The 27,859-nt window shown below is 42.9% G+C and overlaps 1 protein-coding gene across 1 annotated transcript in view; it reads right to left on the bottom strand.

The window, feature by feature from the left end:
* The window catches only part of LOC111155309 (laminin subunit beta 4), an 88,503-nt gene that overhangs the window by 3,903 nt on the left and 56,741 nt on the right, over positions 1 to 27,859 (bottom strand). The window contains exons 22-32 of the mRNA XM_022515452.1: positions 27,577 to 27,797; positions 22,995 to 23,091; positions 19,987 to 20,362; positions 17,046 to 17,206; positions 15,301 to 15,506; positions 14,496 to 14,657; positions 10,558 to 10,702; positions 7,216 to 7,423; positions 4,871 to 5,009; positions 1,841 to 2,014; positions 731 to 884 (exon numbers count right to left, since the gene is read on the bottom strand). Of these exons, the coding sequence (XP_022371160.1) occupies positions 731 to 884; positions 1,841 to 2,014; positions 4,871 to 5,009; positions 7,216 to 7,423; positions 10,558 to 10,702; positions 14,496 to 14,657; positions 15,301 to 15,506; positions 17,046 to 17,206; positions 19,987 to 20,362; positions 22,995 to 23,091; positions 27,577 to 27,797 (2,043 nt within the window). The remainder of the gene's footprint in view (positions 1 to 730; positions 885 to 1,840; positions 2,015 to 4,870; positions 5,010 to 7,215; positions 7,424 to 10,557; positions 10,703 to 14,495; positions 14,658 to 15,300; positions 15,507 to 17,045; positions 17,207 to 19,986; positions 20,363 to 22,994; positions 23,092 to 27,576; positions 27,798 to 27,859) is intronic.

The following is a 27,859-nucleotide window of genomic DNA, read 5'->3' as shown; positions in this document are numbered from 1 at the left end:
CTCCCATATGATCCAGCAATCCCATCCCCTTCCTGGGTATATATCTGAAGGTAATGAAATCCATATCTCGAAGAGATTATCTGTGTTCTTATGTTCATTGCAGCATTATTCACAATAAACAAGATATGGAAGTAACCTGAGCGCCCATTGATGGATAAAGAAAATGTGGGATGGGGTGTATGTGTATAAAATTCAACCATAAAAAAGAAGGAAATCCTGCCATTTGCAACACATAGATGAACCTGGAGGATATCACACTAAGTGAAAATAAGCCAGAGAGAGAAAGACAAATACTATATGCTCTCGCTCCTATGTGGAACCTTAAAAAAAAAATAAATAAATAAAGGCTAGAACTCACAGAAGCAGAAGAATGGTGGCTGCCAAGGTCTAGAGGGTGGGGGAAATGGGAAGAGGTGGGGGAAATGGGGAGAGGCTGGGCAAAGATACAGACTTCCAGTTTGAAGATGAAAAGCTTCTGGGGATCGAATGTTCCGTGTGGTGCTGACTCGTTGACAATATTGCAGGCACCGTACGGTGCATCGATCTTAAGCATTCTCACCATAAAAAGAAATAAGTAACTATGTGAGCAGATGGAGGTGTTGATGACCTTAATCGTGATGATCATTTCACAACGTGCATGTCCATCAAATTGTCACACTATACACTTTAAACAGACACAATTTCACCTGTCACCCAGACCTCGATACAGCTGGGAGAAAAGAAGAGTTACCTGCTATTCTTCTTATCTTGTCCTCTGTATCTGTGGTCAGTTTTTCCACTGCACCTTTTAGCTGTTCCACTTTTTCCAAAGTTACCTTTGTCAGTCCTACAGCACCAGTCTTATGTTGAAGAGCAGTGTATTGGTTTCTCAGCTCTGCAAACTCCTGCAACAGAGCCACACACTCCCATCACCAGAAAATATTTACAAGGCGTGCACCCATGCACGATATTTGCCCAATACTGTTCCAAAAAGGAGCAAGAGGTTTTTGTGGGGAAAAAGGTACGAGAGATGGGAGGCAGGAAGGGAGGTCCAGATGTTAGTATGAAGAGCTCCCTGGGCATTAGAATGGCAATCTCAGGGGTCAGCCTGGGTGGCTGACAGTCTAGAATCTGGAACAGCTTAGTGAAGCCCAGGAAGGGAAATGAGGAGAGGATGGACAGTAAATATGTCTCCCAACCTCCCTTCCATAGAAAATGTGCTCAACTCCCTCATCTGTGGGCAATTACCCAGCACATTAGGAATGAAAAGCAAGAGAATGTACCAATTGTAAGAACACTTTCCCATTTTTCCCATGTTTAAGCCACCCTATTAATGCAACCAACCAGAGATATCCTGCTGAGAAAATGAGTTGATAGTTTCTTTCAGCAACCTAGATGAATAGGGTATTTCCCACAACTGTTTAATTAACTCACTCTGACTTTTGTAACTTGACCTATTCTCTGTGGCAGGTGACTTTCACTTCTTTGTTTTCGTGATCGGTTATGTGATTGAGTTAGAGTAAAGGGTAAATGCACCCAAGACAGACCAATGGCGCGAATCCTGAACATCTGAAAGGAAGGAAACACTGGACGAGGACACCACTGGTACTCCTGGGAGGAGGAGATGCAGGGAGGAAACACTGCATCCTAATTTGGTCAAAGGACTTCTGTCTTCCCTGGAATCACCCTCCACGACAGAAGAGCCTTCATGCCCATCGGGATCCCTACTAACACACGCCACTGAGCGCGGTCCTGCACTAAGGGAACTGCTGATAAATGGCACAGTGAGCTGAGGTCAGAGGATTAGCCTTCAAAGAGGCTCTGTCTGTCTGTTCTTGGTGGCACCGGCGGGGCTAATGACCTGCTTGAGGTCCCCAGCCTGGCGTTGGGCCGATGCGGCCTGAGCGGTCACACGGGCGGCTTGCTCTCTGTTCCTTTGCAGCTTGGTCTGCATTCTGGAGAGCCTGTCCTCCAGCACTGACGACTGCTTTGCTAAGTCGAGCTCATTCTTGGTGTGCTTGGCTTTCTTTTCAGCCTGTTGTTGATGTAAAGACCAGAGAGGAGAAAGTCTCTTTAGGTAACAGACAACAAAAAGACAAATGATATAATTACCCCTCAGAAAATAAGCGAGGTAGGAAGGGAGAAGGAATCCTTCCTTCGCTATTCCATTAAAAACAATGTCGTAAGAAAATATTTCAGACAAACACAAGGTCATAGAAGCAACTATGACATGTATCCATGGTGGCCAGGTTAAGAATAAAGCCCCACCAGCGAGCTAAGCTCTCCTCTCACCCCCTCACTCCCCACAAAGGTAACCACTATCCTGAATCTAATGCTTGTCATTCCACGTACTTCTATGTGCTTTTTACTAGATCCCGTGCAGCATGCCTAACGTGCGGTATTTTTTTAACTTTATGCAAATATATGATGCTGCGTATTTCTGCAACTTGAATTTTAATTCAAAATTATGCTTGTACAGTTCTTCCTGGCTAATTTGCATAGCTCTTGTTTATTCAGTTTCAGCAATTTAAAGCATTCCATTGTTTGAGCATACAATTTATATTTCTATTCTCCAGCGGATGTGGGTGGCTTCTCATTTTTCCTCCCTCCAAATAATAATAAACATCTTATCTTCCTTTCTTCTTTCTGTGGCTCTATTTGTCCCATCTAGCAGTCAGATCTGACTGGTCATCTGTTAGCTCTTGTATCTTGCTCTTGGGTCATAATCTCAACACCTTCTTTGATTTTTGCAAGCATAACGAACATTCTGATTTTGTATGCTACATGGAGTACCTGTCTTATCTGCAGACTCTTGTTTCCTGTTTCTGGTGCCTCTTGCTTGAGGCAATTTGTTCTTTTATGTGTTCTGGGAGACATTTTTGAGGCTCGGTTTGAAGGTGCATTCCTCGGGAGGGGATTTCCGCTGGCCTCTGGCAGGCATCTCGGGCACTATCGGCCCACGACCACTTTAAGGCCCCACTGTTGTCGGGGCCACACAGGTAGTGCGAATGCTACCCTCGAACTCGTGTAAGAGCCAGCCAGTGGTTAGCAATTCTTAGTGAAGACTTTCCTCCCCCGCAGCAAGTGTCTTTATTGGCACTGAGCCTGCGTGCACGTGTGTGTGTGTGTGTGTGTGTGTGTGTGTGTGTGTGTAGCTGTGTGCACGCACACATGTGTGAGTCCACGCAGCAGTAGGGAGTAGCAGCTGAACATTTCACTGAGGATTTTGCCTTTCCAAGCGGGGGTCATATGCTCTCCTTGCGTGGGCTTTGTTTTCTGTCTCTGCTCATTGTGAGGATTAAAGTCAACAGCTTGGGCGCCTGGGTGGCTCAGTCATTAAGCCTCTGCCTTCGGCTCAGGTCATGATCCCAGGGTTCTGGAATCGAGCCCTGCATTGGGCTCCTTGCTCCGCGGGAAGCCTGCTTCTCCCTCTCCCACTTCCCCTGCTTGTGTTCCCTCTTGCTATGTCTCTCTCTGTCAAATAAATAAATAAAATCTTAAAAAAACAAAAAAACCCGACAGCTCTCCTACACTAGCGATTGGTGGATATCCTCTGCCTGCCATCAGGTTCATGCTTTGTTATCTCTCTGGATTCATACTTCCCTGTCGTGGTTGGCCTCTGAAGATTTCCTCCATCTCTTTCTAATTCAGGTACGTATTAAATTTTTTAAAAAAATATTCCAGACAACATTTTGGGTTTTTTTCTACTAGGAGGGTTCCGCAGGAGCCCTGGCCTACCATAATTGTAGCGGGGGGAAAAACTCCAAAAACCTTCTTGTTCCTTTGGACATTTTTTTTTTTAAGAGCACAAATCTACAGCTTTTCTGTAAAGGACCAGAGAATAAATGTTTTATGCTCTGTGGCCCATGAAGTCTCTATTGTAACCACTCAGCTCTGTGTCACTGTGGTGCAAAAGCAGCCATAAACAATACGGGGTTGGATTCCAATAAAACTTTGTGATTTTGGATAAAAAACAAAACAAAAACAAAAACAAAAACAGTACGCCCATTTGACCCACAGGCTGTATTTTGCCATCCCATGTTCTAGCGCATATGCCTCAAATGGGAAAACCTGGAGGCCTTCTTTGTTTTTGGGGGGGCGGGGGTTTGCTACCCTATATTTGCAACCTGTTCATGTCTAACCTCTTTGTTTCCTGGTGCCCTACTTCCTCTTCTGTCACTTTCTGCTTTTCTTTTCAAAACGTGTGTATTTAGATCTGTACAACCCAGCTGAAAAACAGAGACTGGGAGCTGGCATTTTAGGGGGAAAGGGAAGGACCGGGGACGGAGCCTTGGAGGAAGACACATCACACAGCTTGGGACGAGTTCCTATCCTGTCCTCCCACTGCCAGACTTCTTCTCCCGGATTCATAGTGTGGGTTAAGCCAGGTCGGGCTCCCACCGAGCTCTGGACGGAACACTATCTTTCGGGTGAGATATCCTTCCAGTCCTAAGATACTCAGATGAGATTTCATGCCAAACCTGCCAGTTACAAAAACCTGGCAACAATGAACTCTATTTCTTTGTCTTGTGAGCTCTAATAACTCTATGACTTTCCCTGGAATCAGAAGGGATAAACTCCCGCCTCAAATATACCTTTCATTAGCTGTGTGACCTTAGGCAAGTCACTTAACCTCCCTGACTCTCTGTTTCCTCATTTGCAAGCTGGAAGTAGCACCTGCTTCGTCCCCAAGGAAGTGGTCAGCAATGACGAACTGATGCCGTAAGAACTCCGTTGAACATCAGTTACATGCATCACACCACCCCCCTTTCATTTTGTCCTATAATCATCCCATCAGGCAGGTCAGGCAAGCGTGACATTGGCACACGTCAAAACCAGGCTGTCTCCACATTCAAAATCTTTTCAGGTTCGTTTCCAAGAAGATAAATACCTGTAGTGCGTTCTCTTTAATATTCTTGATCGCCGCCGTCAGCTGTGTAATGGTAGAGTTTACCCATCCTTGGGTGACTTGAACTTGTTGCAACTCATTCAGCATTTTGTCAAGATTTAATAGAACATTTGCTGCTTTTCTAAGGTAGGATATTAACGTGTCAGATTAGATAAATACACAATTATTCATTTGTTTCACCTTGGGAGTCCCTTCGGCTCCATGAAAAACTTAGCTGAATTATTTATAAAGCAAATTTAAATTGCTCTTATGCAAGGCCGAATCCTGAAATCTTTATTTTGAGAAAGAGGTAGGTTGAAATGCCAATAACAACACATATATATGCATATCAAGTAGAGACAGGTATGGAAATCAAAGATACAGGTCTTGTTTATTCTTAATCTGTCATAATGAGAGAGGCTCGAGGACCATCACCAGTGAGCTTTGAACAAAATAACTATGCTCAGCCAGTTCCCGTTCCCTAATTTCTCACACTTCAGCCACACTCTAAATTCTCACCACAGTGGGGGTTGGGAGAGTTAAGGGGCCTCACAGACAGCAAAGAGAACTAAAAGCCCTCCATTTCCAGGCTGTGTTTATTCAGGTTTATTTAAGCTCCACTGACATTCTAGCTGCCAGGGGCCCCATTGGAGGTTAAAATCACAAGCATTCCAAGTGATCGTCTATTTTACAGAAATCAGCTCACCTCAAGTCCACACTCCCCAGATACTTGGATCTGTGGGCTCAATACCACCTTTGGAGGAATGTACCAAGTGAGCGAACTATCAGATAGACCTTTGCAGAGGCATAATTAGAAATGTGCATGGAAGGGAAAACCAGCTAAACTGCAAAACATCCCCTGCCCCACGCAGCCCTACCTCTCCTCCCAGTGGAGTCTCTCTCTTATTTTTTAAAAAAGGGTCTATTTTTTTTTTTAAAGAGCTGTTTTAGGTTCGTAGCAAAAATGAGCAGAAGGTGCAGAGAGTTCCCTGTACCCCCTGTCCCCCAACACTCACAGCCTCTCCAGTTATCAACATCCCTGCCAGAGGCGGACATTTGTTAACGCTGATGAACCTACATCGACACATCACAGACACCAAAGTCCAGAGTGTACACTGGGGTTCATTCTTGGTGCTGCCCATTCTGTGATTCTGGACAAATGCGTAATGACGTGCATTCATCATTCTGGTATCACACAGAGTATTTTTACTGCCCTCAAAGTTCTCTCTGCTCCACCGATTCATCCCTCCCCTAAGCCCCTGGCAACTACTGATCTTTTTTACTGTGTCCATGGTTTTGCCTTTTCCAGAATATTCTATAGGTGAACCACACAATAAGTAGGCTTCCCCTTTCTTTACTTCTTTTCCTTACAGGTCCAGAAGGGGTTCAGGAGCCTTCCCTTCTCATAACATCCCCCACCATATCTTCATATTTAGTTTTGCCTACAAATTCATTTTGGCCTACAAATTTTTTTCTTTCCATGACGGAGACTGTCTTCTTTATATAATCTGTTACCTTGTTTTTAAAAACATCAACAATGCCTGCATGTTACAAAGAACCTTTTCTCAGCATCATTTTTAACAGCTGTATGACCGTACTGTGCTTATTTATTCTTCCTGATTGTAAGTACCAAAGCCGGAAGGGGTTGGGCTTATGGGGAAGTCTGGCACACTTCAATTATCCAAGTGGCAGGGGACAAGAAGAAGGCAGGTCAGCTCTCAACTGTTGGGCGTCCTGACATGATGGCATTGCCACTATCCAGCTGACCCCACCTAAAACCTAAAGCACCAAGATGCCTTTTCCATTGGCTTGGCTAAATCAGCAAGAGCAAAAGGAAGCATGAGTTAATGAACTCCGTGTACCGTATCTGTAGTTTTACTCCCAGGTTAGTCCTGGGGCACTAGTCTTTGTTTCTTCTATTCCTCGCTGTCGTATCTTTTCAGTGTAGTCTTTTTAAAAAAAGTTTAGATCTTCCAAGTACTGTCTATTATGGTAAATATAGAAAGCAGCAGACATAGGTCAGCAAGAAAGGGAAAAGACACCCATATTCCCACCACCTGTTAAGATATTGGCAGACAGCTAGTTTATGGCACTGATTGGTATAAAGACTAATAGGTCACTGCAAAGGTATTCCAAGTCTGTAGCAAGTGGGAAACAAGCATTCCTGCCCACTGCCTCCCAATTCCCCAGCTTCCTGAGGCTCCTGCAAGCAGCTTAGCCCAGTTAGAGCCCTGGGCACTAACCTACTGGACAATAATTTCATTTGAATGTTAAGTAGCTCCTCACACAGTTGGCCTTTTAGCAGCTGTCCTGGGCGAGGAAGATGAGAACATGAATACTGTACTCACTCAGCATCTTCTGCCTTCACCAAAACCTTCTGGGCTTCCTTGGCTGCTTTATGTAGCCTGTCTTCATCTGCCCCGTAGTCCTCACAGAGCTGCACCAGCTTCCGCACTTTGTCAAGTTCATGGGTTAGATTCTGCGATGTCATGGGTAGATGGACATCAAGTACGCGATTTGCAACCTTCTCTATATCCTCTGGAGGCACGTTTTCCTCTTAAATAAGAAGGTGGTTTTAGGTCATCCCGTCTCCTTATTAAACTGTATCTTGTAAATACAACCACAATGAACTCGAAGTCAAATGTACATGCACCTGATTATTTGTCCCTGGGACATAGGGATTAGACTGTCTACATCCCGTAGATTCTTCTTCATCCCCAGTTTTCCCTTCTCTCTGAAAGAAACACCATTTGTGTAGTGTTGAATACACGTTGCACAAACGGTTGCTGGAAAACTGAAAACCTACAGGCTTGCGATGTGTATATTCTGCAAAATATCCTCCTGCGAACCAGTTAAGTCCCAGTTCAAAAGCAAGTACAACGGTTAAATGCCTGTCACCAAGATTTGAATACGAATGAATGAGACATGGGGGAAGCACCAGGTCTGGACCCAACAAAACTTGATTCTAATCCTCTGTGACATCAGAAAGGCTCACAGTTGTTGCTTGGGACAACCCTACCTGACGCTATCACTCAAAGTCCTATTTCAAGAAGGGAACTCGACAATAGAGAGTCAAGTCCCAGATGAGTAATAGGTTATCAGGAAACTGTTAAATACACCCCTGCCCTGCTCTTCAGGAAAACAGAATCAGCCTTCCCTGAGAACGGAAGCAGCAGATGGACTGTTAGGGTCCGGGATGCTAACACTTTGCGTCGCTCTGGCTCCTTACTGAGGCATAATGCTGAATCCCTTGCGGGAAGTTGGAGATCTAGTCCTCAAGGGGCTGACCATCCAGTGGGGGAACAGAAGCCATTCCATATGAATATTAATAACATAAGAACAGAGATGATAAACAGAAGACGAAATGATACGGGATCCAAAGGGAGGAGAAAATATTTCAAGAAGAACCTCAAAAAGGCACATAAGTTGAGCCTGGAGGACAGCAAAGTTTGTACCCATGGAAATGTGGGGTGAAGGCAGGGGTAAAGGCATCCCAAGCTGAGCGAAACTCAAACGCCAAAGTTGGCTGCAGCAAGAAGCCGTCCTCGGATCACTGCTGGTGGCAGAGAGTGGAGTCGCAGTGCAGGGCTGCACATCCCAAAAGGCTGGGAGCAGAGCCCAGGAGCCTCGACATGGGAGGCCGAGGAACTCGGACTTTCTTCAGGAGGCAGTGCACACCACAGACACCTTCCAGCATTTGACAGACATGACGTGAGTCTATATCCTTTTGGTAATCATTTTGTTCTAGCTTTTTATTTAAAAAAAAAAGGACTATTTTACTTCCTGTCATGTTTTTAGAAAAAAAAAAAAGTAATGAGATTTTTTTGTGTGAGTAAATCACAATCATGATTGAAACAGCATGCATTGTACTCAGAAGTTGGCTCTTGAAAGAAAGAGTATTTCCTTTTATTAAAAAAGTTCTAATAAAAAGTAACTTTAATTTAGCCCCATATTCATCATCAAACATTTATTGGCATTTGTTATGAGATCGTAAATTCAAAATTTTTATATGGAACTTGCAGGAGAAGTGACAGCTAACTTTGTCCATGGGGAATTTCAGACCACAAGGAAAATATAAGATGGTCAAGATGAGCGGAGGAGTGCAGCCACCATATAATTTAATAACACTTTGATTTGGGCTTCATGGAAAGGATAGAGGAAGAGAAATTGGTGAGAGGAGGGTACTGCTTCCTGGGGACCAAGGGTCTTGGGACCCAGATCAGAGATGTTTCTTCTACAGAATGGGATTTTTCCCTTTGCCTAGTCTAATTTTCATTGTAATAATCTGGAAACAGTTTTTTTTTTTTTAAATTCATTGGGGGTAATTAAACTTTTTTTAAAATTAGAGATATATTCAGCAGCAATGACAATGAGACCAGTAAGGGAATAGTCTCCATGACCAATGGCATGAGGTGGAAAGCAGTAGACCTTGCCTTCTGAGCCATCAGTTGGGGCCCAGAAGCATATGGCGCCATTTTGCATGACTGGTCTGGCAATTTGGTTTTGGTTTGGTTTTGGTGCCTCAACTGACCTATATCTGCAGAAATAGCTAATGTGTTCCTTAAACCAACCAGTTTCTAGATCTGTGTCTAATCAATACAATCCATCCAGCTAACACACTGAAAATTTGCTTTGAACAAACAAAATGTCCAGTAGACCAATCTCATCCCATTCATTTTTACTGATTATTTTGGTCATTTTTACTGATGACTTTGCGCTGCCTCATTTTGTTCTTATTTCGAAAATCAGGACTTGGGCTGAGTTCATATAGTATCTAGAAACATGGAGATAGAAAAAGCAATTGGCTATAGGAGTCTCTTACAACTATTAAACAGATTCACAAAGTGGTTGCAACGATGGTAACAGACATCCCAGTTATCAGCTGATTCACATGAGGAGCATTAAGTTATTGAATCTGGAAGATGGTGATGGAGAAGAAAACCTCTTAAGATTTACTCCATATACGGTCATACCCAAGCTGGATTATTTGCAGAGAGGGAAGTTTCAGGTCAATTTCCAGCTGTACTATTTGATTTTTATCTTCAACTACTAATTCTCCGTAATTTAAAATAAACTTCTTAAAAAATAAAATAAAAGTGAACTTCTACAGTAAGGCACAATGAGGGATAATAACATCATAATTATAATAATAAATGGATCAAATTATCCCTTTCAGTCAATCACAGAGAACCAAGAGGAAACTTGGAAAATAGTCTATAATAGTTAAAAACTGATATTTTAGATACCACCTCCCTATAGTATTTGGTATACTAACCGAAATCTGGTATGCTTTGATCTCACACAGTCTGTCAGCAGAGAAAATCGTGGAATCATAGCATTAAGAAATCTGATAGAATCATCATGTTAGACTTTTTTTCTTAAAAAAAAAAAAAAAAACAACCCACATAACTTTAAGCACCCACTTCATTTGTTTGAAATTTTAACTAAATTCTAGGACTTTTCACTAAATTGATCTTGTACAGATAGCCATATATTTTTTGATAGAATTAGTATTTGGGAATTATTTTCATTAAGAAATTTTATATCAAGGGGTACATCATGTTTCTGATTTAGGCATTTCATTTCCACTTAATGTAATTTGAACTCAGTTATGATGTTTGAGTATATATTAAAAAACAAAAAACAAAGAAAAAAAAACAAAACTAGTCCCAATATATTTTTCTAATTACCTGACAAAAATATTTTCAGTTTTTTGATTAAGACATTCATTTTCTCTTCTTCAGATTCACTGTGATTTTTCATATTTCTCAGTTTCTCATTTAGCTGTAAGGCACTGTCTTTGGAGATTTCTGCCAGTTTACTTACATTTTTGAGCTGGGATAAGAAAAAAATAACAATGAGGAAAACACAACAATTAGGCACATTGTGTGATATTTAATTACCTAGTTGGACCAAAGGAAACTCACTAAAAACAAAATAGGAGCATAGAGATTAAATAAAAGATTCATTTTAAGGGATTTCTCTATAAAGTGATGTTATTTGTTTTCATTACCATGTTTGCTTAGTGTGAATTTATCTTGTGGTGTCTGGCTGGCTCAGTTGGTAGAGCAAGTGACTCTTGATCTTGGGGTTCTGAGTTTGAGCCCCATGTTGGGTGTAGAGATTACTTAAAAAATAAAATCTGTAAAAAAATAATGTGAATATATCTCTTCAAACACTATTAGTGATCAAAATTATTTGGAAACTGTGTTGACCTAGTGCTAATGACTTTTCCTGGTACAAATGTAAAACAAAAATTCTGTTTTAATGAGACTTTAGCATTCTATCATGTCAGCAAATTACTTGGGACTGCTTACAGTGGTTATAATGTTTAATAAGTTAAGAGCATTTTCTTTTATGTAAGTTAAAATAATTACTCTTCTTGACATTCCTCAAATTCAAAAAATGTACTTTCTCTGAAAGCTAAAAAGAAAGCATTCCTCCTTTTAATAAACGAGTTTGAACTCAGAGCAGGCTACAAAGATAAATTCCAAACATCCTGTACACTGGTGGAGGAATGATAGGTCTAAAAGTCTTGCCCTCTAGAAGTGCAAAGTTTTAATTATGTGATTTGAGAAAACTCCTGAGCTTTTCTTGACATTCCAACAAATTAGAGAAAGAGGGAAAAAACAAACAAACCTGAAAGCAATAGGGCAACATCAGCAACAAGTTGAGCTGTATGAAATAAATTAATTGTGACAGAAGTAGGGCTAATTAGGATCAAACACAATTAGGAAAAAAAGAATCTCCCTTTATTTCCCCACAAAAGGAGCCAGTCTAATTTGAGCCATACGGATTTTTTGGAAAAGGATTTAATCGCACTCATTGGAAATGATGAAACGAAAAAAATATTTACATGATGAAAAATATGTATCTTCATTTTTTTGAGAGTTGTCCCTTAATTTTTCTAGAACTTTGAAAACCTTAGAGTGGTGAGCAGTTGCTGAGAGAGATCTTCAAAGTTCCCATCATGAAAAAAAAATCTAAGTGAGGGGATGGATGTTAATCAAACTTCCTGTGCCAATCATTTTGCAATATATACATCTACCAAATCATGTATGCCTAAAACTAATACAGTATTCTATGTTAGTTATCTCTCTCTCAAAAAAAAAAAAAAAAAAAGGTTAGCGGGAAGAACACATGAAAGTAAAATGAGAATTCCACAAATAAATACTCTGGACAGGAAAACACAAAATTGTAAAGATGAAATCTGTGTCAATTAGTCAATGCTGTATTCAGAGAGAAAGAGATTGCTAAATTACTTCACTCTTAAAATATCTCTCTGCAATCCATCTTCTGTCACCACTGACTCCTGAGAATTCTCTCACAATCTTTCCTGGCACTCTTCTGCCCCATCTAATCAAGAGGGAAATAGCACACCATTTTATCAACATGAAAACCCCCTGCTACTGCCCTTCCCAGTTCTTCAGTTGGGCGCTGATGAAGCCAGATCCTGCTAGAACATACATCAGGGGCTATCTTTTAAAAGTAAAAGCTTAACACAGGGTTTCTTTAAATGGTATGAGGTTTCTGGGTTTTTGGTTTTGTTTGGTTTGGGTTTTTTTTGGGTTTTTCTGTTTTGTTTTGTTTTGAGAAGGGCAATAAGGTGTAATCATTTAAAATTACGTTGAACAATTCAGGATTGTTTTAACCGCCAGGATGCCAGACCAGGATTTGTCTTTGTTACGTGCATTGCTGGGTTCCCAACATCTAGATAAATGTGTCGCATATCGCACATCTTAGGCACTCAAAGAATATTTGTTGGAAGAAGGAAGAGTAACATCTAAGTGAAAACTAGGTAGCAATGCAGAATTATGACTATGTAAATAAAAATTTGCAACATTCAAGATGTGCAGGATATCCGCCAGCTGGTGCTAATCAGAGGCTTGCACCAGGACCTGGTTTTGGGAGCTTGTGGAGCACGGGCTTGGGACCAGCTGGGGCTCAGGCTCATGCAGATGAGGCTGAAGGAGGAAAGTGCAGCTCTGTGTGCGCCTGCATGTGCAGGCAAGCCCGTGTGTGCACATGTGTGCACCCACGAGCGTGAGATGCACACCATATCTTAGCCATGGTTCTCAGCCCGTTCCCAAGCTTGGCCTTCCATCCTCCTGTTGATTCTGAAACCGTTTTATTCAGGAGTCGGTTTCTGTTGCTTACAAACAGGAATGCTGACTGCTATAATATTTAACTTACATATTTTTGGGTGTGTAGATATAATTTCATTGAAATAATTTTTTATTTAAACTCAATTAATTAACATATAATGTATTAGTTGTTTCTAAGATATAGGCCTATGATTCATCTGTCTTTTATAATACCCAGTGCTCATATTGTTGGTAAAGAAATTCAGCTTTTTTTTTTTTTTTTTAAAGATTTTATTTATTTATTTGACAGACAGAGATCACAAGCAGGCAGAGAGGCAGGCAGAGAGAGAGCGGGAAGCAGGCTCCCCACGCTGAGCATGAGCCCGATGCGGGGCTCGATCCCAGAACCCTGGGATCATGACCCGAGCCGAAGGCAGGGGCTTTAATCCACTGAGCCACACAGGCACCCCAAGAAATTTAGCTTTATAAGAGATTTTTCTTCTTCATCAAAGACTCTATATATAGTGTCAAAAATGGAGCCAACTAGGGCACACATCATTATCTCGTTACAAGATTAATCCAGTTAGTCACAGAATACCTAAAATTGTATTAATCATTTCCAGGTGAATGTGTAACGTATTCACACACACACACACACACACACACACACACACACACACACACACAAACCCCAAGGGAAACTAGGCAATTAAAAATTATTCTCATTTATCAATATGATCAGAAAAATAAATGAAAACAGTTCAAGTTATTAGAGACTCAATCATCAGGAACTTAAATATTAAAACTACTGTTTCATGTCTAACAACATCAGAAGGAGTACAAGGCCTAAGGGTGTATCCTTATTACAACATTTTCTAAATCAAATTAAATTTTAATGTTGGAATTTGTATATTTAGCCCTTGAATTTGTACAAATTAGTCTTTACTTTGAGAAATCTAAAGTTTTCAAACCTTTAAGGCTAAGAGTCTCCCATTTTTTTTTATGTAGTGTTTGCTAGAAAAGAAACATCCATGTGAGTCTATGTCCTGCAAACATAGACTTTTGAGTTCTTTCTCTTCTCGCGTTCTCTTCATACACACAAACACCCACACATTTACACACATATATGTGATACTTATATAATAGAAAATGTCAATATTCACATGTACTTTTAAATGTACATTTATACACACATCTGTATTTTTAATCCTCTGCTTCCAAGCATAAGAACACCTAATACTGGACGCCTGAGTGGCTCAGTCATTAAGCATCTGCCTTCGGCTCAGGTGATGATCCCAGGGTCCTGGGGGATCCTGCTTCTCCCTCTCCCACTCTCCCTGCTTGTATTCCCTGTCTCACTGTGTCTCTCTCTGGCAGATAAATAAATAAAAGTCTTTAAAAAAAAAAAAGGAAAAAAAAGAACACCTAATATCTAGAATCTACCCTTTCACCTAGAAGCTAAATGGTAGTTTTAAACATTTCAGTTTGCTTTTTTCTTCTTATTGCTACAGCTTTACAAATAAAACAAGAGAAGCCATATTTACCTGGTTCTTCCAACCCTGAACCTGGTCACTCAAATTACGAATTGCAGACTCTGCCTCCTGAGCTTGCTGGAGGGCATCACTCGAGAGGGGCGGGGAGCCACGACAGCTGGGGCCATCACAGGATGAGAGCACGCATGGCATGTCCCCTGGGTCTCCACACACCTCAAGGGAGAAAGGATTCATGTTGAAAAGCGACATGTGGGCAGGGTTTGGCTAATGCCATCCAGGTTCACCGAAGCCACGCACTGCTCTAGGCATATGTGTTTCTTTGACAGTGGTTCATGCTTAGCACGTGGACGCAACCTTGTGAAATGTGTCTCCGGAACCAAATACCTGAATTCTTTGTTATCAGCATTGGGTCAATCAATGCATTTTTACGCTCAGAGTTTTTGGAGAAAACAGTCAAATATCTAGCATTTCTTGCATGTTAATTTCTTTCTTTCTTTTTTTTTTTAATAAAAATTACCTTTTATTTACAAGGAAGCAAGAGGAGCGAATGTCTGTAATCTGTACCATTGTGGAAAGAGCAAATAATATAAATAAAGATAAGATAATAAAATCAAGCCACAGTCTTACTCTGAATTTTCTCAAACTTTGATTTAGAAAATAAAATAATAAAATACAAATAACCATATTTATATTATTTGTATCTTATATAATACAGCGTATCTAAATTCAGGTTATATCTATACACTTACAAAGTCTAAATAAAAAAATAAAATGCAAGGCGGGAAATACAATTGAAGAGATTTGTATGCCAAGCAGAAACCACAAACGCTTTTACCACACCATCGTGAACATTTACCTTTTCTTTCAGTCTTTGGATATCTGGTACCGTAATCTGCTTTAGTTTTTCCAATGACAAGTTCTGTTTTGAGGTTAGCGTATCAAAGATGGTAAGTAAGTCGTTTCTGGTTTTTTCAGAGTTTTTTATGATAGAAATGGTTTCATTACTTTTCTTTTCAGCAGATGATGACGTCTGATAATGCTTCTTGATGTCCTCTGAGGAATCTACATTAATGCAAATTGAGGTAGGGTAAGTTTTGTGAGAACAAACGAAATTCCATACCAGTTATCAAGACAATCTTTTCACAGTGTGAGTGTTGGTTTTGCCCTTTACTGTCTGCCTAAGTCCTTGAGCAAACTGGCCCATCTCCAGATCGCTGGCTTATCTGTCATTCGTGAGGACTAAGTGAAATAATCCGAGAATCCGCTCTAAAGTGTTCCACAGATGGACGAAGTATGTATTAATTAGTGTCAATGATGACTGCCTGTACGAACCCCAACGTGAAAAACCAGCCAAGTTCACCTCACCATATGGGGCAGGAGTTGACAAATTTGTTCTGCAAAGGGCCAGAGAACAAAGGATTTAGGCCTGCCGGCCGCAGCATGTCAGTCACAACTTCTCAGCCCCGGAGAGTGAGAGCGGCCACAGACACCGGCAGGTGAGCCTGTCTCCTGGTGAGACTCCCTTTATAAAAACAGGCTCTGGGTAGAAGTTGCGGGGGGACCCTAGCGTGCTGACCTGTCATGTTGAAACTGATGACAGCAGGTCACAACTGCGGAGTGTTTTCTCTGTGCCTGCACTTCCTGTCAGTTTTCTTCCTGAATCTTCACAAAACGCTGAGGTACGTGTTATGGGATCACTCCCACCTTGCAAATGAGAGATGAGGCTCTCACAGACAGCGAGGTAGGTGGTTTGATTCTAGAAATTATGTTCTTAAGCTCTGATCTGTATTTTCCATGTTTTTAGTAAAATACAAATTCATGAAGATAATACAGTACGATTTACTGCAAATGATAGTGTCGCAGGACTTTGAACAGTAACTCTGTATTTTAGGAACCAGAGGCCCAGGGTCCTGATCTTTACTCTCTATGTAGCTAGAAGCTGGGCATGAGACAACCACACCTTCCTACTGCTTGGGATGAATTTTGGCCTTTATTTATCTGGCAAATTTTAGCCTCAGTTTGTGAAGTCTAAGGCAGATGTCACCTATTTCCTGGAGCCTTTCCCAGTAAACCCACAAAGAATTCTATTCCCCGTGCTCGATTTGGGGGTCCAAATCTTTCAGGTCATGAGCCATGTTGAAGAGGCAACCGGACAGCAATGCTTGAATGTCCTTTCTCTGAGTGTCACTGTTTGTTCCTTTGACTCGGAGGGAAGAGCCAAGGCAGGGAGCTTTCTGGGCCTCATTGACGTGCTCAGAGGGACAAGCTGGTTTTGGAACATCCAACTCTCAGTCCGAAGCCCGTTACACGAGACCCCTTGCCTGGTGGCACGAGGAGAGAACTCTGGGGGTCAGTACTGGCTTCCTAGCAGACACTGTTAGCTGTATTCATTATTTTCAGCACATGCTACCCAAGCTCTGTCCTGTTGAACAAGTTGAAATATTCGTGTACAAATAATACCTTTAATGGGTGTGTTTTCAGGTCCTAAAGTGCTCAGGCTCTGTGGCAATGAGCCCCGGGCAACTTGCTAACGGCAGGCACGATGGATGGCAGCGAGCAAGCTGCGTCCATCCGTGGGCCTCCAGGCGCGTTTTCTCTTACCCGTGATGCTTGCGCTGCGGGCATGGGAGCGCAAACCGATTTCTCGCCGAAGTTCTTCAAGTAAGAGGTCTGCTTCATTCCTCCTTCTCCCTATCCTTTCTTTCAGATCTGGAAACTCACGCACGGCTTTCATGTGCACACTTAGCTGCATGATTTGTTCCCTGGAGGGGAAATGACAGTGAATGTAGCAAAGCTTGTATTCCTGTTGATAGACCAGTGGAAAAAACACAACGCTGCCCTCATGATCAGACAACCTCATAATTAGAACCCATCTTTCTTCCCCGATGTTGACAGTTTGTCGTTCTGTTCATGGTTCCTCTCTTTCTTGTCAATTCAGCTTCCGGGAATATTTTAGCACTCACTTAAAACACAATCCACATATGAGGCCTAGTGGGACAAGGGCTTTGAATCTTTCCATATCAACTATTTAGACTCTGTCTGTCTCCCTTTGCTTTGGGTTTGCAAAAACACGCATTCAGACACGGTTCATTTAAATCCACGAGATCCGACCTATATTCAGCTTTCAACATGGGAGTCCTCACGCAGCCTAAGGAAAGAAGCAGTTCTTTATCGAGAATAAATCCGCTCCCAGCAAGGATCCTTCTAGTGCCACTGCTGTACAGGGTCCTTGTCATTCCCATGAGTGACGAGGAGGTTTCCTTGTTGGTGACAGTACCCAGGCCTAGGGTATGTTCCCTCGCCTCATCTTCTCCATGGCGCTAGCTCTGTCCTGCTTCAATGTGCTGGGCTCAGCACCCATTATTTTCAAGGAAATAATTAGTAATGTCCCTCATGCTAAGGAAATTTGGTGCAAATTGTGATGAGTACAGTTGAGGAAAATGACAATATGAATCTTTGGGACTAATTTATCTTGGCAGAAATGCAAAGCATTAACTAATGCTTCCTAGCATTTTCTGCTCTAACTCTCCCTTCTAATCTACAGACTTTTCCTTCTGGTGCCAACTGTCAGGACCATAATTCATCACGTTAATAATAATAACAATGATAGTAATTACTGTTATTACAAATGTGACTCTTGAAGCCCAGCAATGCGCCAGGCACATGCTCAGTAGCGCGTTTAATTCTCCCAAGAAATCTGTGAAATAGAGAGTTGATCCCCCTTTTGGATGAAGAAACAGAAGCCTGGAAAAGTTAAATAACTTGCCCAAGGCCACACAGCAATACGTGGATTTCAGTTACGGGATCTGTACTCGTGACATCCTGGCTTCCCTGCCCTCCGCCTCCCTTTTTGTCCGTAATTTTCCCAGTAAGCATTTGTTACATTACTGAAGGGAGCCTGGAGAAGGTAACCTCTGCCCTCAGGGGCCCCTCAGTGAGGCGACTGCCCAGGAAGCACAGGGAGGTGGGAAGATGGAGAAGGAAACACATGTCTTTTTCTGAGGAGGTCATGGAAGGCTTCAGGGAGGAGGCGGTGTTTTGGTGGCTGCTAAGGAGGAAGAGGAGCTCAGCAGGTGGCCCGGGAAGGGACAGACATGCTGGTGTCTGGCAGAAGAGGCCTGGCCCTGGGACTCCTGCTCCTCTTGCTGTCTTTCTGCTCTACTCAGAGGTCCTGCGGTCTCTTTGTTTAGAATGCCCACTGTCGACTGGCTCATTCTGCCTTTCTGACAGGACCGCTTTGTCCTCCATATTCTAGAACCACAAGCCTGTGGTCCATGGGCCAAAGCTCATTCTCAGACACATTTATTTGGCCTATTCGGTGTTTCTAAGAGCACTGTTGGATTAGCTGCTGTATTTTAAAGGGGGGGCCTTTGCATAAAAATCTGGAGGTCGGACATCTCTTGAAAAGTGTGAAGATCTGGGGATCTAGGGCTCAAATCCTGCAGGGCAACAGTCTTTACTAGGCTACAGATGTGCTCACTTTCAGCCGCTAGCCTGGCCTGGCCCTTCCTCCGAACTACGTCGGTGGACTCTTACCTTCTTTCTTGTGTAACTTTTAAGCTGTTACCATGTACCTCTGGGACTTCCTGCCTGATGAAAATGAATGGTCTTATATCGACACTGGTATTTTATATAACATAAGACTCTGCATCTTCAAGTATTCTTTAATCCAGGACCTTTGATAGTGGGGCGGGGTGGGAGGAAGGGGATATTCTGCTACATAATCAGTCTTTCTGATTTCTTAGTAGACTATGTGCTCATAGAAGGATGGAGAACTGTATCCCGTGCATCCTGGGTTTTGCCCAGAGCAATTGGCAATTTTTTTCTGTAAAGGGTCAGATTATAAATATTTTAGACCTGGCGGAGGGGCCTAGTCTCTGTCACAACAGCTCCACCTGCCCTTGTCCCAGGAAAGCAGCCACAGAGGACAGGCACATAAGTGGGCATGGCTGTGTACCAGCAGCCTCATTTACAAAAGAGGGTGGCCTGTGGGACTTTTGCCTGTGGTTTCCTGAGCCCTGGCCCAGACCAAACAACATAATTTCCAGAAATGTTTGATGTGTGTTATATAAATATATATATAACATATAATAAAAATGACAATGCATTTTGAGGAACTTCTCACACTTGCTCTATGACTTCACATTAATGTATGGGTTTTCCAAACAACCAAAGAATTTGGGAAGATTCAGCAAATTTCCCCCTGGGTGCCTGGTTGGAAAAAAAAAAATCTGTATTATAAATGACCCTTTTTCCAATTTTGTGTCTTTCAGCTCTGCTGGGTTTGGGCTTTCCAAAATCAAGCTCTTAATGATGCATTGCCTTTTTGTTCTAATTGATGTCATCTGGAAAGATCCCATGAAATCCTAAGTAGGTAAGAAAGACACAGACCATCACAATGACCAGCCTGGACACTGACCGAAAAATTATTTCCCTAACACCCACATAGGTACGTTTTGAAACTGAAGTCTGCTTTTTAAAGCTCCACGGGAGTCGAGGCACATCAGGAACTTGCTCTCTATGGCTTGAGCATAAATCTTACCGAACAGAGTCCTGATAATCCTTGACGGTTGAGAATTCCCCTGATGAGAAAACAGGATGTTTCAGAATCCTTTCTATTTCAGACAAGTTCTCTCTGAGGCCTTTGAAGTCGGCCTCACAGACCCTCACGGGCTCTCTTTTATCTCGCATGCTAGCGGCCAGCCTCATTAACCCTCGCACCGCTTCGGAGAGGGCAGAAACCGTGTGGTCCCAGGGATCAAAGCAGCCGTGACACCGCAGACAGGCAGGGAATTCCTGGCCGTGACCCCGGGCACAGCGATCGCATCTCGGGCCGCTAACCCCCTCCTGGCAGCGGCACGTGCCCGTGTCCCGGTCACAGGTGGGCTTCTGGGTACCTTCCCTGTTGCAGTCACATGCTAAAACGAAGACAGAGGGAGCAGAGAATGTCAGTCACTTGGCCTTTTGCTTCTGACTCAAGAACAAAGCCCACTCTTCTCCCCTGAAAGTATCCCCTACACCCATTTTTAAGGTGAACATTTAAAAACCGTATAATTACAGAGACCTGGCCGTGGCCATTACATACAGCACGCCTCTTTTCGTTCCACTAACACATCCGTTCATGGTTCCCGGATGGAGGTACCTGGTGTCGTCTTTACTGTGTGAGTGTTCTTGTGTGGGTTCCTTTGCCTGTTCGATGAGTAACCTGGACCCAGCGGTGGATGTCACACTAGCGTCTGGGGCCACTCCCCCCGTGGGTGACTCAGGCATGTCCGAGACCCTCTAGGAATTCTCGTGACCACACTCTGTCTCAGGAAAACCCAGCCTGCAGGTGCTGACCCATGCCGTTTTCCATTACATAAGGAGAACCAGTCCAGCCTCCAAAAAAGGGGGGAAATCACTCCATCATGTTTACCCAGAGGAGCTGAAAACTTATGTCCATGCAAAACCCCGCAGACAGATGTTTATGGCAGCTGTATTTATAATCGCCCAAACTTGGAAACAACCACGATGTCCTACAGTGGGTGAATGGGTAAAGAAAACTGTGGTACAAGGGATATTTTTCAAGGCTAAGAAGAAATGAGCTGTCAAACCATGAGAAGACACAGAAGGACCTTAAATGCCTGCCACCTAGTGAGCTAAATCAATCTGAAAAGGCGATGTACTGTAGGATTCCAACTACCGGACATTCTGGAAAAGGCAAAACCATGGAGACAATAAAAAGATGAGTGGCTGGCACGGGCTGTGGGGAGAGGGGTGGCGAGAGAGGAACAGGTGGGGCACGGAGGATTTTTAGGGCAGTGAAAATATTCCATATGAGGCCATCATGGGGGGTATGTGTCCTTACACATTTGTCCGAACCCACAGAATGGAAACTACCAAGAGTGAACCATAACGTTAACTGTGGACTTGGTGGTTATGGTGTGCATCAACGTGGGTTCATCAGTTGTAACATGGGGGTGTTGGTAATGGTAATGTGTAGGCGGTGGGGATATATGGGAAATCTCTGTACCTTCCTCTCAATTTTGCTGTAAATCTAAAATTGCTCTAAAAAAAAAGTTTAAAAAAAACAACAGATGCTACATGTAATTCAGTTGAGTAGCTTTTTGATTAAGGCTGAGGACGGAGAATGGATAGAGCTATGGAAGTTACAGCAATTTCCAGAAGGTCGGGACATCATTAGCCTGTGTCACTAGACTAACTGCAAGGAACGAGTGATTTGAAAATGCATTTTACAGCTTGAGTAAAAATCCCAATTACAAATAAAAACTGATTAACACACTAGGCTCCTCAACTAGATCCCATCTTTCCAGCACATTCACTTTGGCTCAGAGGCCTCAGCAGGAGCCCCTCCGGGGTAGCACTAGGTCAAGTCACCAGATTATTAATGGCTCTTTTCCAGGAGCATTAGAAGGGTCTATGGCCCCAGTTGATCATGTGCAAAGTTTTCTCTATCAAAGCTGAAATCGTCTCAGAACACGAGATTATTGAAATATTAGGAGGGCACAGACGGAAGATGCTCAGATTTTCCAGGAGCCAAATTCTTCCCTGGTTTTTAATGTCTCCATTCCAGTTAGAAAACTAAGTGGGACTGGGGGGGAACCACTGAGGATAGGGATTTGAATGGGGCAAGGAAATGAAGGCCATTTTTCTTAGCCACAAAAGCACATTTAGAAAGGAATAGGGAGGAGGAAAAAGTTACCATGTAGCTATGTAGAGGTGACTGCGATAAGCCCACCACATTGGATATTCCTTTGGATTGACCTCTTTTGTCAGCAGACCACAGAGATTCACAAATCGACTAACCCAGACTCTCAATCCGCTGTCCAATATGGTAGCTACTTAGCACCCGGGGCTGCTGAAATGCAAATGAATTGAACACACGGTTCTTTTCTTCATCCGCACTAGCCACATCACAAGTGCTCATCAGCTCCCAGGCCTGTGACCCCTGCATCCCAACGGTGCCAAGTGGACCATTTCCATTGCTGCAGAAAGTTCTGTCAGACGGTGCTGCTCTAAGCCCAGTGCTAAGACATGGGGCGAAAGGCACTAGAACATGAACTCCACGAGCATAGGGGCCTTGCCTTATCTGCTCATGACCTAGCGCACCCAGGAGGCATTTTGTGAATATCTTAAAATAAATGAAACAGGGAATATCTGAAAGAGCCAGAATTACAAGATCCAAGTTGGGGAAACATTCCCTCTTCTGGCTTCCTAGGAACCATCTCCTGGCCTGCACCTCCCTCTAGAAGCTGTTTATGTCAACATGATTCCAAATAGCAGAAAACAGGCCACAGGTCATGACCTCAGACGTCTGTTGCATTTTAGGGACTTTGAGGAATTGCAATCCAGGCTTCATCACATGTAATGTAGCCAAAGGCTTGACACAAATCTTTTTATAAGGCTATAAAAAATACTGTTTTCAAAGCAAAGATTGCACAGTGTGAATTTTCTATCAAATAAAGGAATTTAAAATTCAGCTGGCTCATAGCATGCCTGTGGTCAGACCAGACGGATGGTCCTTGTGTTTTTAGAATTAGTAATACTTACGAATGCATCGCCCCAGTGGATCACGGTAATAATCTTCCTTGCACTCGCTGCACAGTTTCCCGTCATAGCCTAATTTACACGGACACTGGCCTGTAAGCTGGAAGAACAGTCATGGGTGAGGAATTGCCAAGCTTTATGATCTAAAACAAATAATGCATCTTAATATGAAATCGTTTTCCCTCCAGTGGTTTAGAACATACAGCTGTGCAAAGGCAGAGGAAGGATGATTCCCACGGCCAGCAACTACCCTCGGCAAGACCACGGCTCAGGAGCTGATGTGTTTTGGCTTTGGGCCCCTGAATATACCGCCTGCTTCCAGCTGTTTGAGGCCAGGTGGCCCCAAGCCGGGAAACATACACAGATGTAAATGAAAACAAAACACATCACGGGAAACGGGCCACATTCTTTTCCTCTACAGTTATGGGAGTTCGTGCATGATGAACAGAGAGGCTGAAGGCCTGGATGAACATTCATCAACTGATTTGGCAAATAATGTTTCCATTATGGAATATACAATGGAGCTTCTCCCAACTGGGCTAGTGTTTTGCTCAACAAAGCAATATTTTTTTGCAATTGAAGCTTAATTATTTAATGACGGTTATTTGACTGTGTTTTGGGGGAGAGGGCTAATCTTTTGTATACCCTCTCAATGGGATCCTTGACCAGCCTTTCTGAAAACTGGGGAGGTTAGAAAATTCACAGGAGAAAAATACAGAAGCAAATCACTATTGTCACAGTACTTGGTTATACTTGACCAAATTTGCTTAAAGGACAGCTCCATCAGTAGTCTGACTTATAAAAATGACCAGATCTACACAGCTTCTGCCTTTCTTTGGCGTTCCCATTAGCTTCTCCTCAAATATAAGGAGTTGTGGTGAGCAGGCTGTCCCTGAAACCTGACAGACTTCTGGTTGTCCTTAATTGTTGGGCTATCTTTCCTCCGATGGGTGGAGAGTCTGCTCTTTTGTAACTTGTTGCCGTTGTTCTGAGCTCTGTTGCACAAAAAGGGCAGCCTCCAACTTCCCTGGGACAGTCCCTCTCCCAACTGGAGATGACCATTCTCAATTTGCATTTTCTTCTTTTCTCTGATCACCCCTAATTCCTTCAAGCCTTCACCCCAGAATAGCGACGGTTCTATGCACTCTGCTGATTGGCTTCCTTGGGACAGGTACTAGTTTGTCAATAGAATGTTTAAAAGGTAGGACATGGAAGTAACAACAATGTTCCTATGGCTGTCCGACCAGTACAGAGGACTATGGGACAGTGACTGGCCTGACCCCGAGTGTGGCATTCCCACTGGTACAGCTGGAATGGACACTGTGTCTTTGGCAGCCTGGCTACCACGGCTGGCTCACAGAAGTGAAAATCCTCAGATGTTTTTCACACGAGCTGGTGCCAGGTTCTTACTCCTCCTCTACATTGATGCAATGGATTTTAAAAACCCAATTGCAAAACTTTTACTTTTATCCTGGTACCATTTCACATTCTTCTTTCCAGCCAACAGGATGGGCTGTGAGGATATCTTGTCTCGTGTTCTGTCTTTATCCCAGGAGCTTACAACTTTGCCATATCTGCAAATTTGATAATATTTGGGAGGCATGTTTCCCCACCTCAATCCCAACTGTTGATGAAAATATTGGATTGCACATTTGGCTCTCACTCTGTAATAATGCACCAAGGATGACCTCCTGCCTGACATAGAGACATTTACCAGTGTTTGTTTAAACAGCTGGGAATCTAAATATCCACCTGTCTCTTCTATACTCCAGTGAAAATGTTTCCTGATTTTAAAGAGCAGTCTTCCCCAAGGAATCCCCAATGGGCCAGACAACTCCAAATACCCTTGTCATCAGGGGGCCTTCCAGTTAAACCAATGCCATCTGATGCTAGCTTCATAGCCTTCCCTTAGCCTCCATGACTGGACTGTGGTCTTCGTTGAGTCCTGCTACAAATATGCTTCCTAAAAGGTCTACGGGGCACCTGGGTGACTCAGTTGGGTAAGCATCCAACTCTTGATCTCAGCTCAGCTCAGGTCTTGATCTCAGGGTTGTGGATTCAAGCCCTGTGTTTGGCTTCATACTGAGTGTGGAACCTACTTTAAAAAAAAAAAGGAGAAGAAGCTAAAAGGTCTAAGAAGCATGCCCGATGTGGTGTCATGAACATTGGGAGTCCCTCTTGAATTAGGAAGCCAAGCACTCACATAGAGTCATTTTGTTCCAATGTCAGTGGCAGCAGGTGTGAGGAGTGGGGGTCGGTGGGGGGATATGAGACAGGTATGGTCATCTAGTGCTCAGATACCATTCTCCAGTAAAAGGAACCAGGTCTCCTTAAAGAAATGGCTAATTCAGGGCACCTGGGTGGCTCAGTCATTTAAGTGTCGGACTCTGGATTTCGGCTAAGATCAGGATCACAGGGTCATGGGATCAAGGCCTGCATCATGGAGCCTGTTTAAGATTCTCTCTCTCCCTCTCCCTCTGCCCCTCCTCCCACTTCTCTCTCTTAAAAAAGAAGAAGGAGGAGGAGGAAGTGGAAGACGAGGAGGAGGAGGAGGAGAAGAAGGAAAGAAATGGCTTTTCTTAGGATAGTGCCAAGAAATACACCAGATGAGCTTAGAGTATCTTGTCATGCAGAAAGTGCTTAAAAAAATCGAAAACCTAATAATAATGAGGCATGTCAAAGGGACATAGAAACCCACTGACATCACTTCCAATGACCAGAGCTGGAATAACATGAACAGCAAAATAAAGTCATATCGGATTGTAACTTGAAGTATAGTATAAATACCCATGACTCCATGTAGATATTAAAAACTGATTAATAAATGAAGACCTGGGGGACAACAGATAAATCTCAGTGCCGAAGAATTCCAAATAATTTATGGAGCTACTTTGCCCTCAAGGAAGGAGTGTGAAACTCCCTGCTGCTCACGTGTAGATTGCGCATGTTGACTTTCTTCCACGGAGCACAGTATGGAAAGGAGGAAAGAAAGTAACTTTACAGAATAGAACCATGACAAACACTACCTCAGCCTGGTGACTGGGATTCGTGTCAACAGTGCTAAGTCATGTAGATGGTGTGCAGCCTTAAGAGGATGTTATGAGAACAGCACTTTCCCTCTGTGGGCTTCTTCCTCAAACCCATAATCCAAGTCCAAACAGGAGAAAACATCAGATGAATTTGAATAGAGGGACATTTTCTAAAATCTTCCTCAAAATTGCTAAGGTTGTCAAAAATAAGGAAAGCCTGAGAAACGCTACAATGAAGAAGAACCTGAAGAGAGAAGATGACTAAAGGTAATGGGGTGTCCTGGATGGGGTTTGGGAACAGAAAAATGACAATAGGTGACCAACTAAGGAAATCTGAGTAAATTATGGACATTAGTTAATGATACTGTGTCAATATTGGTTCATTAATTGTGACAAATTACCATACTAATGTAAGGTGTTGAAAGCAGAGGAAGGTGGGTGTGGGGTCCATCTTCTCTGTCCTATCACAACTTTTCTGGAAATCTATCCTAAAATAAAACATTTATTAGGGAAAAAAGGGCATGGCCGAGGTAGGGTTATGTGTGTGTGTGTGTGTGTGTGTGTGTGTGTGTGTTGGAGCAGAAGAGCTGGAGAGAAGAAGAAAGAGAAAGGAAAACACGTTCTATATATGAGAACTACCTTCAAAAGTTGACTTGCCTAAGATTTGACCTTTGCATCAGCTGAACAGTGGAACTGAAATTGGAGATGAGCCACGCTTCTCATTATTTTTAGTAGTTGGGAAAAGTCCAGCTTCTTAAATTAGCATTTTGATTTCAATTAAACCCTGGTCCCTGCAGTGTGGACAGACTCTAAAATTTCTTCTCATTGTTTTACCCTTCCCTCCAATCTCTATTAATGTGGCAAGTGTTTCAAAGAATGTATTTATTAAGCCAAGGACCCTGATTATGCCATGAATACTTTTTTTCCATATAGATGTTATATTTGTTTCAAAAATTCTGTGCCCGTTATTTTATGGACTAAAAATCGCATGTGCAGCTAGGTAGCATTAATGGTACGTTACAGAACACAGGTTTGTTCCTAGTACACTACCCTGCATTCCTTCGAAACAACAGAGGCTGGTCTGGCAAGAAAAGAGGACATCTTATTTTCCCCGTATGTAAAGCCATTGGTGAGCTATAGGGAATGACAGTTTAATTTCTGAAAATGGAACTGCAGTTCTGCAGGCATGCATTGATTTTCATTCTGATCCTCAATTCTGATTAATAACCAATTTCTTGTCGATTCCCTATGATCATACATACAGGGTCGGCAAAGAGAAGCTGTCTGTGTTTTGCTGTTCAAGAATTCTGACTTCCCCATTCACAAAGAGGCTTGGAGAAAACCAAAAGAAGCCAAACTTGACCTTGAGACCCTCATTCTCTTTTTTAGTGTTTTTCATTCCTTATAAATGCAGACTCTATCCCCCTATGAGGCCAATCCTGTCCAAAAACACTAATTAACAAGAGTATATAAAGAAGATGTTATTTGCAAATTTGGAAACCATGTCTCCCCCTCCCTTCCCACTCTAGAGCCCTGGAAAGTTCAAAGCATCTTGCCTGGTCACAGTGGCCGCCGTGAGAGGTCCGGGGGTCACAGTCGCATGGCTGGCATCCTCTGCCGGGGACGAGATTCCAGTATCCATCGGCACAACGGTCACAGGCCCGGCCCGTGACGTTGGGCAGACAAGGGCACATGCCGGTGTCAGGGTCACAGAGGCAAGCTCCCCGACCAGGGGGACACTCAGCGGGATTCACCCCAGAAGGATGGCAGGAGCACCCTGAGGAAACAGAGCCATTGCTGTGGGTAAACTCAGGGACAACACCGGCATTCAACAAACAT

This window comes from Enhydra lutris, unplaced genomic scaffold (genome assembly GCF_002288905.1).
Source record: "Enhydra lutris kenyoni isolate GAN:26980312 unplaced genomic scaffold, ASM228890v2 scaffoldscaffold40, whole genome shotgun sequence".
In the NCBI taxonomy this organism is placed as follows: domain Eukaryota; kingdom Metazoa; phylum Chordata; class Mammalia; order Carnivora; family Mustelidae; genus Enhydra; species Enhydra lutris.
Note: the sequence above shows the minus strand (reverse complement) of the source record. Positions and strands in the feature narration are given on the sequence as shown.